A 15,297-nucleotide genomic window follows, 5' to 3' on the forward strand; every position below is an offset into this window, starting at 1 on the left:
AGCAGAGTTGACTTAATGCTCTTACAAAAGTGAGTTTTTGAGTGTATTTTGCCTTAGTGACATCCTTGCCAAAACTGAAATGTATTCAAACTCCCGTTGCCCTACAGATCCCCGTGTCAGCGCTCTTTTCACCATGAAACGGATCAAGCCTTAAAGCCGAGCTGTGTAACCAAAGGGAACGGGGCGCCTCATCCCCGGACAACCTCTCAGAAGTTCAAGGGTGGGACCCAAAGATGAAGCGAACCAAGACCAACTCTACACTTAGCAGCTTGGCTCAGCCTCATTGTTCTGGCTTCAGACGTTAAGGGATGCTTGGGGATTGCTAGCTAATAGTAGAGAGGAAACGATATGGGCCGCGCTAACCCCGAGGAGGACAGGCTCTCCGGGCACAATCAGATCAGCCCCTAAGGCTCTCCTCCCGAGGCTATTTCTGGAAAGCAGGGATTTTCCAGATTCCCGGGAGCCGGCGCGGGGCTCCACAACCCGGCGGCCGGCGAAAGCAGCCGCCCTCCCGGGCCTCCAGCCTCCAGCCTCCAGCCTTCGACCCCATCGCTCCCCCACGCCCTTTTTTGGGGAACCGATGCGGCTGGCGTTCCTGTCTTCTACAGATCCTATAAAGCACTCCTCTCCGGATTCCCCGCGGGTCGCTTTCAATTACAAGCGTGTCCCCACACATCTGGGTTAGCACTCGCACCCGCCCGAGGGGGCGAAGGTCGCCCCTGGGGTCCCCCTGGTCCACTGCGCCCCGCAGATGCGAACACTCGGGAGAGGGCGCGCGAAGGGAGCCCGGGGACGCAGGGTCCACACAAACCACCGACATCGCGCGGAGGCAGTGGTAACTGTTGCCAAGTCTCACTTGGGGAGGAGGTGAGCTTGCAAAACTCCCGCATTGTTACTGTGGCTGAAAACATTACAGACAAGGCAGTTTGGACGTTTTTAGCTAAAAAGACCTTGGGGCCACCCCGACCACTTTAGGGCGGCCCAGCAGACAGGCCACCCAGGTCCCCCCGGGGTCCCACACCTCGGCCGCAGTGCCCGGACCGCGCGGGAGGAGGCGCCGCCGGCGGGGGGCGGGGTGAGGGGGAGGAGGACCTGGAGGGACTAGTTGGCTCGCGCCGCTGCGCGTGGTGACGTCAGAGCGGAAGCGCACGGTGCGTAAAGCGGCTCGGAACGCGGCGGTCACGGGCACATCCGTCGCGCCGAGGACGCTGGTTAGTTTCGCTCCGGGTTCCGGCTGCGTCGGGCGTGCGTGCAGCTCGCGGAGACTATGGCGTCCGGGCCTCACCCGACAGCGACCGCTGCCGCCGCCAGCTCGTCGGCCGCCGCCCCCAGCGCGGGCGGCTCGAGCTCGGGGACCACGACCACGACGACGACCACGTCGGGAGGGATTCTGATCGGAGACCGCCTCTACTCGGAAGTTTCTCTCACCATCGACCACTCGCTGATCCCGGAGGAGCGGCTGTCGCCCACCCCGTCCATGCAGGATGGGCTCGACCTGTGCAGCGAGACGGACTTGCGCATCCTGGGCTGCGAGCTCATCCAAGCCGCCGGCATCCTCCTCCGGCTGCCGCAGGTCGGTGCTCGGGCCCGGGCCGCCGGGCGCGCCTCTTCCCCCCGCTCCCCCCCCCCCCGGCATTCCCTTCCCACCAGGTGCCGGCAGGGCGGGGGGGGGGGGCGGACCGGGAAGGGCCCCCTCGGGACTTTTCTCCCCGGGTCCCAGCCGGAGCGGAGCGGGGCGGGTGGGCGGGGAGGCGAGGCTCCCTCGGTGCTCGCGGTGGGGAGGGCCGGGGAGCGAGCGGCGGCACAAAATGGCGGCGGCGCCTGGTGCGGCCCGCCTGACCCTGGCGCTTCCGCTCTTCTCTCTCGTCTGCAGGTGGCGATGGCGACGGGGCAGGTGTTGTTCCATCGGTTCTTCTACTCCAAGTCTTTCGTCAAACACAGTTTCGAGGTAAGGACGGCGGGGGCGAGGGCAAAAGGATTTCCCCATCCGGAAATGGGGGTGTGGGGCGGGGCGGCGCTAGCAGCGAGCTCTCCCGGAAAGATAGTGGTTCCTTTGGGCCTCGGTACCTGGTTCTCACTCCCCCGGAAGTGGGGGCTTGTGGAATGGGTCCCGGGTCCCGAGCCCTAGAACCCAGGAAATGGGTCCCGGGTCCCGGGCCCTCCCATCAGTAATTAGAATTTTCAGCCGAGCTCGAAAGCCCTGTGAGACTGGACTTGATTGTCTCTGGATTCAGAATGGAGGGATTAATCAGTTAAAATAATTCACAGAATTAACGGGGCCGGGAAGCTTATGGCTTGGAAATGTCATCTTAATTTTATTTCACCGAAGGTTGTCCTAGTTGTGTCCTCCCAAAGCTTTTCCAGCAGAATAAGGTAGTTAGGTTTGGGGAGGGGCACCGTTTCCGAACGGCGCGGGGTAGAGCCCTCCTCTAACAAGGTTTCCTTGGCTCCTTCCTTCAGATTGTCGCCATGGCTTGTATTAATCTTGCATCGAAAATCGAAGAAGCGCCCCGAAGAATAAGAGACGTGATTAACGTGTTCCACCACCTACGCCAGTTAAGAGGAAAAAGGTAAGATTGGCATGATTGAGCACAACATCTCTCGCTGCTGCTGTACTGTGCACACCAATCATCAGACCAAACATGCTTTCCTCTCAAGTGAAAACCCATGCACAGGGAAACTTACTCAGGTGTTGAAATTCACACAGGAGCACACTGATACTTAATAACCAAAGAAAACCAAAAAACAAACCCCAAACCAAAAACCCCCACAATTAACCAGCTATCTGAAGTTTGTAGAGGCAGTTCATTTATGGACAATCCTAACAGTGCTGTGAAGCAGTCCTGTGGCTTAAGATTAAACAAGAAAGGGAATGCGTTGGGCTCAAGTGTGAGTGTATCTGTAAGTTGTTTCTCCCCACCCCTCTCTGGAAGACTGAAGGCTGGAAGTTTAAACGGCAGTTCAAGTTCATAACGTGGCACAGTTTTGTGTAGGTTGTTTCTCTACTCGGAAGTCCCAGTTAACACGTTATCAATTGAGGTTGGCTTTTGTTAAGAGTACTTCAACATTGAACTACGGTATACCGGATCTGAAAGGCCTGCAGGATGATAAAGTTTGAAGTCAAAGGGATTAAACAGGTATTTTGTCTTGGTCAGATAAGTCCCAGTGAGTGGGTTAGAAAAATAACTCTTGATTGATTGGGTTATATTTAGATAAGGCTCCTTTAATTTCTCTTGTAAGAAAATAGAGACCAAAAGAGTGCCTTCTAGGTGTTGTGGCTGCATCATAACACTTTATGTGGACTTAATGTTCATGTGAGCAGGACCAGAAATTTTAGTTGCAGCACTTCAGGTGACTTCTAGTGCATGCTGCAGAAGGAGATAGCTGGAATAGATTAGGTCTTTTCACTTTTTAAGAAATTGTGATGTTAGATAAACTTGTATGGAGTTTGAAAGGAAGTTATAAAAGGATTTTAAGTTGTTTTGGGGATTGGGTGTTGGTTAGTGCCAACTTAGTATCCTACCTGAGTGTTTCTTAATCAGCTGAATCTGTAGGTTGGCATAATAGAACTATTCAGAGACAAGCAAATAGAAAAGTAACCTTAAAACAATTAGTTAAAAAGTTTGAAACAGTGCTCTTCAGATAGTTTTCACATTTTTTTAGTTTTCTTACATTTTTTTTCTGCCATCTTTCCTCATTCACCCTAACCATATCCAGGGATAGACTAATTTTTTATTTCATTTTAAAATATCTTTTAGCTTCTTGGTGAGGAATTCCTGGAAATTGGGAAGATTTCAATTTGGTATTTAGTGTGGTCTGAGCTAAAATTTACATTTAGATATCTCACTGATTCTTCAGGGTGTTTAAAACACACTAGTAACAAGGCTCTTTAGTGAAAGGATTCTATGCTGGTTTAAAGGAAATAGCTTTCTGTTATTTTTTGAACCATTGAGCCAACTCTTATCACTTAATAATGATTATCTACTTTGAAATTTTTCTGTGAGCCTTAGAGCATTCTTCCTCCATTTCAGAGAGTAGTTCTTAACTATAAAAATCTTGGAATGTAAAACATTTCACCTGACTTTTGTGTCTGTAACTGGTTTTTTGGGGGGGTCGTTACAAAGAGACTGATTTTTGTCTCGATCTTAGAAGTGACTAGCATGAAATTTAAAAGGAGTTGTTAATTGCATGGAAGCCTTTTTTTTTTTAAAGCAGGATGTAAAAGTGTTTCTATGCATATTACAAGTTTACTCAGAAACGTAACTTGTATATGTTATTAACTTCAACTCTTTTTTCCCTTGCAACCGACTATACAGCGACCAGCTACATTTACCAAAGCCTGGGTGATGTGGAGTGGTACATAGCGATGAAGCTGTCGTCATGGCAACAGTGAGTGAAGTATGGAAAATCCCCAAGGAGAAGCCAGTGCTCTGAGAATAGGTCACTGGAATCGGGGACTAACAGGTTGGCCACTGCTGAACCATTTAGAAAAACTCCTGTTTCTTGTTATAAGCTTTAATCTTTGCTGTCCAAGTTATATAACTGTAGCTTAATATTGTTTTTTCATAGATTAATGTCATTAGAAAGTATTGTCAGTATTATACTTCAGTTGGTAAAATAATGTCAGCTTATTTTAATGTTATTTATTTTAATGAAGTTTATGAAAGTCTTATTGTAGTGTGAACTAGAAAATTACAAAGGAGGAATCATTTCTGTAGCCTTTAGATATTGTTTTTCAGTCCCGGCTACACATTAGAATTACCAGGTGAACTTTTAGAAAGTACCAATGCCCAAGCCACATTCTGTATTATTTGACTGTTTCCCCCTTTGATTTTTTTGGTAGTTTCGTAATTGTCTTTTAAACTCAGAATACATGGCTGAATTTAATAGTTTCCAATTATAATTTGCTTTTGGGGTGGAACATATTCACAGCAAATTAGGGTTTTCTGTGGTTTCAAGGAAAGGCTCAATTAAACGTGTAATTTACAACTTTCAAAGATAAGACTTCGTTGTCTAAAAGAAGACATCTTCAGACTGGTGCAACCACTCTCATTGGTACATATGGTGTATTTTCAACATGTATATAAATCATGGATGAAAGTTAGAACGGTCGTAAGTCCAGCCTCCATTTGCAGTTTTATTTTATGGCTCTAATGGTGGCCTTCATTTTGTTTTTAAACACTGCTAAAAAAGAATGTTCCTTTGAAGTCGTATTGCAGATTTCTGTGTATTGAGCAGGAGGAGTCTGCCTCTTTGTAAACTGTAGTATAGTTCCTGAAGAACTAGTTTTCATACTACATGAGTGAAACTTAACCATGTTTGCATCTCCTGATCCTAATTTCTTTGTCTTTGAGGTATATTTGAACTAAGTCATGCTAACGGAAAAATAGCTGTCCTAAGAGGGCAGATAATAAACTTTTAATGGTCAAAGCCCAAGATTTCCTATTAAGACTAAAATTTGGAAATCGTTCTTTTCATATAAATTAATTTGAAAAGTATGACAAACTTCAAAGCCGGTAAGGTAGAGGTAGATTTGGTTGTTAGTTGATAACAAATTTTTTTCTCTCTCTTAATAAATGATTTCTTTTTTAAGAGATTTTTTAAAATGCCACCTCTTCAAACTTTTATCAGAAAGGAGATTTAACATAATTGGAGAGGAAGGCATTCCTTAATTCAATTTAATGTGCTTATTGCTACAGAAAGTACTAATTGATACTATGTTAATAAAAAGAAACCACTTGCTTAGACGGTTTTCTTGATCCTTTACTTGCTTATTTATCCAAACACATTTTTCTCCTACAAAATACAAGTTGTAAATTATACATTTATTGAGCCTTCCTTGATTTGTGAGGTAAAACCAATTCTGCACAAAAATGTAGGTGTTAGATTATACACCCACAAAATTAACTTTGAAAACTGTAGGTATTAGTAGGCCTAAGCAAAAAGTTGAGTATGTAGTTGAATTAATAGTGGATAATGGATTTAGTTTCCTTAATCATTTGATGTTATTGGAGTGTTGACACCAAAATAGAGGGAAAGTAAAGATCGTGGCAGAGTAGATGGAAAATAACAGTTGGTTTAAGCAGAATTGATAATTAAGCCTGATTTACTAGCAGAGAGTAGCCATAATTTGAACAAGTATTTAGCTGGTTAATTACAAGAAAAATGAATTTTAACTATTTGAAGGAAACTTTTAAAGCAAGCTTTAGTAAGATGTATAAATGAGTTTACTCAATAGAAATGGGAAATGAGATAAAACTGCTTTTATATGGTTTCTAATGGTGCAGTTTTGCTGTCCCAATTGCAATGGATTAACAGTTAAAGTTCTGGGTGCCACTATAACACGGAAGGTCTCCTTTCTCCTAATGCCTGTTGAGGGAGACATTAGCCTGAGGTGGATTTAACTTCTAAATTTCCTGTCATGATGAAACCTGAAAAATAATAAACCTTAAGTTCTTTGAGATATGCTTTCATGTATACATTTATTGGTCTTGAGGTAAATTTGATTTTTTCCCCTCCAAAGAATAGTTAACTTGTAGCCTATTGTCCTAATAAAAATGGATTCATTGATACTATGCTAGAAATCCGCCCTCTCCAATTGATGGCCTCATTTCTCACACCTTTTATATCTGTAATAGGAATTGAACTGAGTGAAGGCCATTTTCAGCATTGTTAATCTTAACAGCTATTTTCCATTTTGTCAGCTTGCCAGCGTCTGTCTTGTTTAATACAATTTGATTAAAAAAAAATTGAAATAGCTTAGCAAGCATTCTAGTTTTCATCATTTTAAATGTGAGAAAATAAGTGATTTCTTCTCTGATAACATGTCACCACAGGGGTAGTTAATGCGGCTTATTTCACATTGTTATCTAATTTTCAAGTGGATGTATTAAAATTGGTTTTTGATTTTAAAGTGTTAGCTTACATTTTTCTGGATTTGCTGTGCATGGTAAAAGGAGTTGTGAGTTGGGGTAATATTCAGAATTATTATGTTTTTAAAATAGATGTTGTGTTCTGCCTAGGGCAGAAGCTCTTGAATCTTTTGGCTGATAATTGAGTATGGGGAAAATATTTAAATATCCTACATATACATGTATATATCATATAATCAATATTTTTAATAATATCTTAACAAAAATATATTTTTGTTGGTTCAGTCTAAAAATGTATCAAACAAAGGACACTAGGGGATTTTATGGGCTTTTAATGAAAAGTCCAAGTCTTAACAAAAAAAAATTCTCAGTAAGAAGCTAATTTTGAACATAAGCTTTAAATAAAAGAAACCGGTTTTTCATTTTAAGACTTAAATAAGATAGTCTTTTAATTGAATGTGCTGTTTCTAAAGCATTGAGCCCTGACTGTTAGATAGCCTTCTGCATCATAACTTTGGAAGCTATCAAACTTGAATCTGGCACAGAGACCTTGAGTGTTGTCCTGGTTTCCTCATTATGGTCCTCCCTTCTCTTGCATTGCTAAATATACTGCCTAATAACTACAACTCAACCAAATTTAGGCATGGTTTTTATTGATCACTTTGAATTTTTAATCTGATTTAATTTTATAAACTATTTTGGTAATTGAACTAAATCTTTAGTTTCCAGATTATTTTCTTTAACAGAAATAGAATCTTAGAACAATTTGCTTAAACAAATTGCCCATTGCGGGGGAAATGTGGACTAGCTACCCAGTATTTTTTCCCTTAATTTTAATTTTGGCCATAAAGTAACCAAGAGTTGATATTTTGTAAAATCACTATAATCTTACAAGGTCTTATAGTAAATATTTTCAGGAGCACTTTCATTTTGTCAGTGCAGAGAGTCTGGAGACTAATGAGATTTGTGATAGCTGTCACTGACGTTAAGCAACATATATTCCCAAAGTATCCATATGAAATAACCAAGGATAAATACAAGAGATGTAGAGTGAATTATTTCCATTGCAGGATTGAGTTAGTTCTATAGGAATTTAGAAAGTATATATTTAATTAGCATAACTTGGACAGCACAAGATTAATGCCTTAACTTGTTTGCAGGAGTTTAAAAAGCTGGTTTCTGTTGCCAATAGTTGGTTGGAAGGGAAAACGGAGATGCCACAAATAAAAATTTTTGGATGTGCAAAACAGTTTTGATTTTATTTCTTACAAACTATAGGACTCCAAGCCCCCTCATCCTTGATCAGAACTACATTAACACCAAAAATCAAGTTATCAAAGCAGAGAGGAGGGTGCTAAAGGAGTTGGGATTTTGTGTTCATGTCAAGCATCCCCATAAGGTGAGTTATAGAGTACAGGAATTGTATTCGTAAGTATTAGGGTTTTTTTAAACTTTTATTTTACATGAATATATGTTTATATTTGAGAGTCCACCTTGGTTTTTAAATGCGACCTTTTAGATTTTGAAATTTATCAGAAAAATGGGAGTCAAAAAGACAGATTCAAAACTTTACTGTTGTGTAGGCATTGATAAGTTCTTTTTGCCTCTGTGGTTAACCCAGTTTTCCCTACCTAGAAACAGAGTTTATGAAATAACTCATTCCAAGGAATAAATTCTATATATATATATGTGGGTGTGTGTATATGCACAAAAAAGTCTGGCATGCTACCTATTGCATTGTAAAATGTTCAAGCTGTGTTGGCTGCTTACTGTTACTGTTTCTGAATGTTCAAAGGTTTCTCTAGCAAGTCTTGGCTTGCATGTGGCTGACATAAGTAACAGCAAAATAGTTACAAGAATGGGTGCCCTGAAAGCAGAACTCTCTGCAATAGAAACTTGTCTCTGCCATTAGCTGAGTGACCTTGGCAGATATCTCTCTGTTCTTAGATTTCACAACTCTAAAGTTGTAATACAGGTCCTAAAATACCTCATCTGAACTGAGGTAAAGCTACTTACGTATAGTGTGATAAGCTTCACTGTAGAAACATTCAGTGTTTGATACTTACTATAATACCTACTTGGAGTTTTACAATGTATCATGCCCATTATATAACTTTTAAAACATAGTGTTTAGGGTTTGGGACAGGCAGAGTTGTACCTTGGGAAATTAAATGCTATAATCTTGTTTGTAGGACACAATGCCTGCCACTTAGTATTCATGAAAAATTGTTTTTTATTGAAATAACTCCCAATTTTTTTCCCTGTACAATCTTGAAACATTTTTAAATAATTTTTATGGAATCTTGTAGCATAATAACCCACATTGATTCAGATACATTTTAGATTGGTCTGTATAATTTATGTAGTTTACAGAAGAATTAAAATTTGAATCTAACATTTTCAGTTACTTATATGCATTGAACTCTGTACTCGGAAAGAACCAATGTTGTGCTAAACTGAGTTTTTTTCCCCTTGTCCTTCAGATCATTTTTATGTATTTACAAGTCTTAGAATGTGAACGTAATCAAACCCTGGTTCAAACTGCCTGGTAAGTTGTTTTGGTTTTTTTTTTACATTTTTTTCCTAGTCAGGAAAACAGAAGCAGAAATAAAGTAAGTTTCGTTTTCCCTTTCCAAAATAATGAGATGAGTTTCTTTTGGTGCTTTTTTTGTTTTGTTTTTTAATCAAAAGGTAAATAATGCTTATTTCTGCTTCCTGTTTTCTTGGCTTGACTAGTTATTTTTAATGGAGAACTCAATTTAACTTTGTTCTTTTTTCTACTCTTTAATTAAAGGGTAGTCCATGATGGTAAGTCATAGAACTCTGCCCTCTGCACTTCAGCCCATGACCTCAGGATGGCCTGATTGGCTGCCCTGCTCTCCAGCCAATCCAGTGCAAGCTCTCATCCGAGATTCACTGAAGTGGTCCATATCCATCTGGCAGCATCTTCTAGTTCTGTCGGGGTGTCAAAAGGATTTGTATATTTGCTTCTAGAAGTAACTATTCAACATGCCTATGTATTGAATGTATACCTGTAACTATCAAAATGAATAGTTCATTTTTGATAGATTGTTATCCGACCATTGAATTAAGTGATTTTTTTGTTAGGAGTTTGACTAGATTTCAACTTTCAGTATGTATAGCATGAATTCTACCAAAGGAAGCTACAACTTGTAGCTTAAAGTGGGCACCATTTCCATTCTGGATGAATTTCTAGCTGCTGGGCTATTGCAGACAATAACAGAATTAAGAAGTACTTGATTTTTCAAAGCACTTTTATAACATGGACTTTTGAGATGCAGATATGTGATTTGGAATGCTAGCTTATTTAAAGGTAAAGTAAAACAAGGATTTGTTGTCCAGACATAACTACTGTCTCAACACAATAGGTGTACAGGACTTAATTTTATGTTCTGGACTATGACTGCCATACTTGTTTTGGATTCAGTAAATATTAGTAATAGAAAAGTTTCACTGCTTTTATAAAATGCATGACATTTTTAATATATGTTCTGTAAAACAGATTTTAGCAGTTACAGTAAGGATTTTTAAGAAACAACCTTGTAGTTTAACCTTTTAAACAATTTGTAAAATTTTTTCAATACTTCAGGGATGTTGTGGGGAGGGTTCACTAAAGAAATCAAGCAGTTTATTAGCTGAAGTAGTTAATTGCTTTTCTTTGTACTTAGTCACAAAAAAAGGTATATAAACAAGGCTGTTTTATATATTTATTGCTCTTCACTTCCCTGTCTAGATTTTCTGAAGTACTTAGTTTTCTTAATATAACTTGGTGAGTGCTTACCTTTTTACCCCTGTCACAGTACTTTGAATTTTTTGAAAGAACTTGGTTGACACTGCTTTTCATTGTGGATAAAGGAGAGATGGTCAATAATTAATGGCTTGAAGTATTGTTGGAGTGGTTTATCATTTCTGAAACTAGTTATTCAGAATTGACTTTTAAAGCATTGATTTTCATAAAAATATAGTTTTAAAATTTTACATATATGTTCTATTTGGAATAATAGAATTATTTTAAAAGAATTTAGTCATAGGAAAGCTGAAGAATTGTTCTAGTGTTAAATTCTTATCTCTCTGATTTTTGAGTTAAGAATTGTTATTTGCTAGAATATGAAGATATAGATACAAATACGAGAAGAAAAAAGAATAAAGTAGATTGAGTCTCCAATTTTATGTAAGCTTTAGAACTGGTTTATGTACAGAGCTTATAATTAAAATATTTTTCAGGAATTATATGAATGACAGTCTTCGAACCAATGTATTTGTTCGATTTCAACCAGAGACTATAGCATGTGCTTGCATCTACCTTGCAGCTAGAGCTCTTCAGGTAGGTTTAGATAGCCCGTTTTGTTCTGTGGGATAAATTAGTCCTCCTAATAAAAAACAGTAAACATTTGATCTAAACCACTCTCTTTTCACTGTTTAGATTCCATTGCCCACTCGTCCCCATTGGTTTCTTCTTTTTGGTACTACTGAAGAGGAGATCCAGGATATCTGTGTAGAAACTCTTAGGCTTTATACCAGGAAAAAGGTAATTCTGTTTACTCGTGTTTGTGCTAATACTTTCTCAGTGCTAACACTCTAAACTGTGAAGGCGAGATACTAACTTCATTTTCCTCCAATAGCCAAACTATGAATTGCTGGAAAAAGAAGTGGAGAAAAGAAAAGTGGCCTTACAAGAAGCCAAATTAAAAGCAAAGGGATTGAATCCTGATGGAACTCCAGCCCTTTCAACCCTTGGTGGATTTTCTCCAGCCTCTAAACCATGTAAGATTTATTCAGAATTGAAATGAGGTGGGCACTGAAGGTGTGTGATTATTAGAATGCTTTAGCATTTATCATTTGCAAGGAAACGATGTTAAGAAGCCATTACTATTTTCTCTTGACAGTCAACTGAAGACATACTTGAAAGCGTGATACTTGCATTATACGCACGAACAACTTTTGAGCCTCTGTTAAATCCAGTAGTTAACATGTCTTTATTATGTTTGTTTATTTAAGCATCACCAAGAGAAGTAAAGGCTGAAGAGAAGTCACCTATCTCCGTTAATGTGAAGATGGTCAAAAAAGAACCTGAAGACAGACAGCAGGCTTCCAAAAGCCCTTATAATGGGTGAGTATACTTGAGTTAGAACTGGCCCCAGGAATATGTGATTAATTTCTAACACACTAAATACGTAACTAATACACTGTTTTGTTTGTTTGGTTTTTTTGTTTTGTTATGTTTTTTGAAGTGTAAGAAAAGACAGCAAGAGAAGTAGAAATAGCAGAAGTGCAAGTCGATCAAGGTCAAGAACACGATCACATTCTAGATCACATACTCCAAGAAGACAGTAAGTAAATATTCTCTTAGAAAAAACAACTTTATTTGGAGTGTTTAAAAAGTTACTCTTTAAAAAAAAATTGAACAAATTAAGTGTGAAAAAATTGTCTTTCTGTCTGATTTCTGTTAGAAAATTGACTATTTCATTAATCACTTATTGGTTAATAAATCAACCATAGCCAAAGAATTTTCTAATTAGCTTTATAATTAGATTGTGGCTCTTTTTAATGTATGGGAAATACTTAATAAAAAGCATAGCTATCTAGAACATCCTGTAAAACTTGCTAAATACTCTCCTTGGCATATAGACATTTACATTTGTTTAAGATTTGTCAATATAGGCTTGAGGGAAGGTAGTGAGGGGGAGAAATTTAATAAGTCTTCAGTCTAGCCTGTTGTCAGTACAGGCCTGATAGTTTTGTTTTGAACTTGTTTTGAGCACCACCAAAATAATCTGTTTCCAGCAGAAATCGAATCTAAATCTCAAATTTTTATTGTCTAAGTTACAATAATAGGCGGAGTCGATCTGGAACATACAGCTCGAGATCAAGAAGCAGGTCCCGCAGTCACAGTGAAAGCCCAAGAAGACATCATAATCATGGTTCTCCTCACCTTAAGGCCAAGCATACCAGAGATGATTTAAAAAGTTCAAATAGACATGGTCATAAAAGGAAAAAGTCTCGTTCTCGATCTCAGAGCAAGTCTCGGGATCACTCAGATGCGGCCAAGAAACACAGGCATGAAAGGGGACATCATAGGGACAGGCGTGAAAGATCTCGCTCCTTTGAGAGGTCCCATAAAGGCAAGCATCATGGTGGCAGCCGCTCAGGACATGGCAGGCACAGGCGCTGACTTCCTCGGTTGAGCCTGCATCAATTCCTGGTTTTGCCTATCTAGAGTGTGATGTATGGACTCATAATCAAAACATTAAAAGCAAACTGATTAGGATTTGATTTCTTAAAAACCCTCTAGGTCTCTAGAAACACTGAGGACAATTTCTCTTGAAAAGAACTATGTTAATTTTTTTTTTTTTTTTTTTTTTTTTTTTTTGCACATTAAAATGCCCTAGCAGTATCTAATTGAAAACCATGGTCGGGTTCAATTGTACTTATTATAGTTGTGTATTGTTTATTGCTATAAGAACTGGAGTGTGAATTCTGTAAAAATGTATCTTATTTTTATACAGATAAAATTGCAGACACTGTTCTATTTAAGTGGTTATTTGTTTAAATGATGGTGAATACTTTCTTAACACTGGTTTGTCTGCATGTGTAAAGATTTTTACAAGGAAATAAAATACAAATCTTGTTTTTCTAAACTGCTTCAAATATTTTATTAAATTATTGAAATGAGCAGAATTTTAATAGTAAAATGACTACTGATTTTCTAGCAAACCTATTCTTAGCTAGTTTGAGATTATACAATTCTTAAGTCTTCCCTGTATATATGGAAAAAGAAAATGGGAGTGTAACATTAAATAAGTCAGTTTTAAGTACTATTTCTAAAGTGAACTGTCCTCATGAACAAACCCAAACTTTTAACATGACAGTGAGTCAGACCCAACTATTGGGCTTTAAAGTTTATTTATATATTCAATGATTTTTATCTAGGCTAGGATAATTCAGTAATGAGGTGAGGCCCTCAGAACCTGGTTGGCTGATAAAGTAAAATCTGGACACAAAAATGAGGTTTTGAAAATGCCATTATTGTGTATCCAAATGAATATTTTTCAAATTACTTATATTGAGAGTTATTTTCCCAATATTTTGGAAGTGAATTTAGAAATTTTAAAAGGCCATAATAAAATATTGCAGTACTTTATAGTTACACTAGAGGCCCAGTGCATCAGATTTGCGTACTGGGTGTGGGCGGGTGTACCCCAGCCTGATCTGTGCTCTCTCCCAGCCTGGGAGCTCTAGGCGCACATCCTTAGTGCTGCTGCAGAGGCGGGAGAGACTCCTGACAGCCTTGAGCCAGATTCTGGCTGAGTAGTGCTCCCCTATGGAAGTGTACTGACCCCCAGGGGGCAGCTCCGGTGTTGAGCGTCTGGCCCCTGGTGGTCAGTGCGTGTCATAGCAACCAGTCCTGCAGTTCAGTCGATTTGCATAATACCCTTATATTATATAGAATTAGGTTTTCCATTAACGTTTTTTCACCCACCTTGGTTACTAATCAACTATATGTGGCTCCAAATGATTTGTTGCATTTTCAGAAAATCACATACACCCACAAAGAGATGAAGACTTAATGCCATTAAGAATTTTTTTTTTTTTAAATAAATAGTTACAGCTGAGAAGGATTCCAAAGGTTTCCAAATTTTCACCAGTGGCTGGCAGTAGGGCTGGAAAAAGTAGAAAGCCTCACAAAGCAGCTACATTGACAGAAACAAGATTCCTTTGGATATAAAAATGTTGGGCATGCCACTTAAATACGTTCTGTTTCTAACTAAAAACTAATACAGCCTAGCATGAATGAGTAATTTTTGAGATAGTAAATAAAGAGTGTTTTACATGTTCTAATAATATTTCTGTAGAACTTAAACTGCCTCTAAGTAGTGAACAGTTTGTTTCCTTTACATGACAGGCATTGAAGAAGGGCAAAGGCAAATGTCAACAAAGGTCCTGTTTAAGAGATTAATCTTTTTCTTTTAAATATATATAGATATAGATATAGATATTTCTTTGTTGATTTCAGAGAGGAAGGGAGAGGGGGAAAGAAACATCAATGATGAGGGAGAATCATCGATTGGCTGCCTCCTGCACACCCTCCACTGGGGATCAAGCCCACAACCCGGGCATGTGCCCTTGGCCGGAATCAAACCCAGGACCCTTCAGTCCGCAGGCCGACACTCCATCCACTGAGTCAGACCAGCTAGGGGCAAGAGATTAATCTTGCATTCTTAATTGTGTCTTAAGTTTTTACCTACCTTCTTGTTTTGAAGTAACTATGGATGTGTGAAATTCACTATTAGAAGACTGAAGATGTGGAGGGTACACCTGCATGGGGGTTAAGGTTTATATGTCAGTGGTAGCTGTGCCAAGGATATCTTCCCCTGTGCCCTAATTTTTGTCTTGTGCTAGTTTT

At 39.3% G+C, this 15,297-nt stretch overlaps 1 protein-coding gene across 2 annotated transcripts; it reads left to right on the forward strand.

Annotated features, from left to right (window-relative positions):
* Positions 1 to 1,178: 1,178 nt before the first annotated feature.
* CCNL1 (cyclin L1) lies at positions 1,179 to 13,427 on the forward strand. Of its 2 annotated transcripts, XM_036348011.1 has the most exons (11): positions 1,191 to 1,573; positions 1,874 to 1,948; positions 2,461 to 2,570; positions 8,151 to 8,271; positions 9,356 to 9,420; positions 11,118 to 11,217; positions 11,317 to 11,421; positions 11,516 to 11,657; positions 11,892 to 12,003; positions 12,125 to 12,223; positions 12,717 to 13,427. In XM_036348011.1, the coding sequence occupies exons 1-11, from the start codon at positions 1,268 to 1,270 to the stop codon at positions 13,063 to 13,065; spliced, it is 1,584 nt and encodes a 527-aa protein (XP_036203904.1). In that variant the 5' UTR covers positions 1,191 to 1,267; the 3' UTR covers positions 13,066 to 13,427. The 2 variants fall into 2 exon arrangements, with proteins under 2 accessions (XP_036203905.1, XP_036203904.1); XM_036348012.1 differs by lacking the exons at positions 11,118 to 11,217; positions 11,317 to 11,421; positions 11,516 to 11,657; ... (1 more) ...; positions 12,125 to 12,223; positions 12,717 to 13,427 and adding an exon at positions 9,667 to 11,027 and having other exon boundaries at positions 1,179 to 1,573.
* The last annotated feature ends 1,870 nt before the right edge of the window (positions 13,428 to 15,297 follow it).

Source organism: Myotis myotis, unplaced genomic scaffold, assembly GCF_014108235.1.
Source record: "Myotis myotis isolate mMyoMyo1 unplaced genomic scaffold, mMyoMyo1.p scaffold_m19_p_2, whole genome shotgun sequence".
NCBI lineage: Eukaryota > Metazoa > Chordata > Mammalia > Chiroptera > Vespertilionidae > Myotis > Myotis myotis.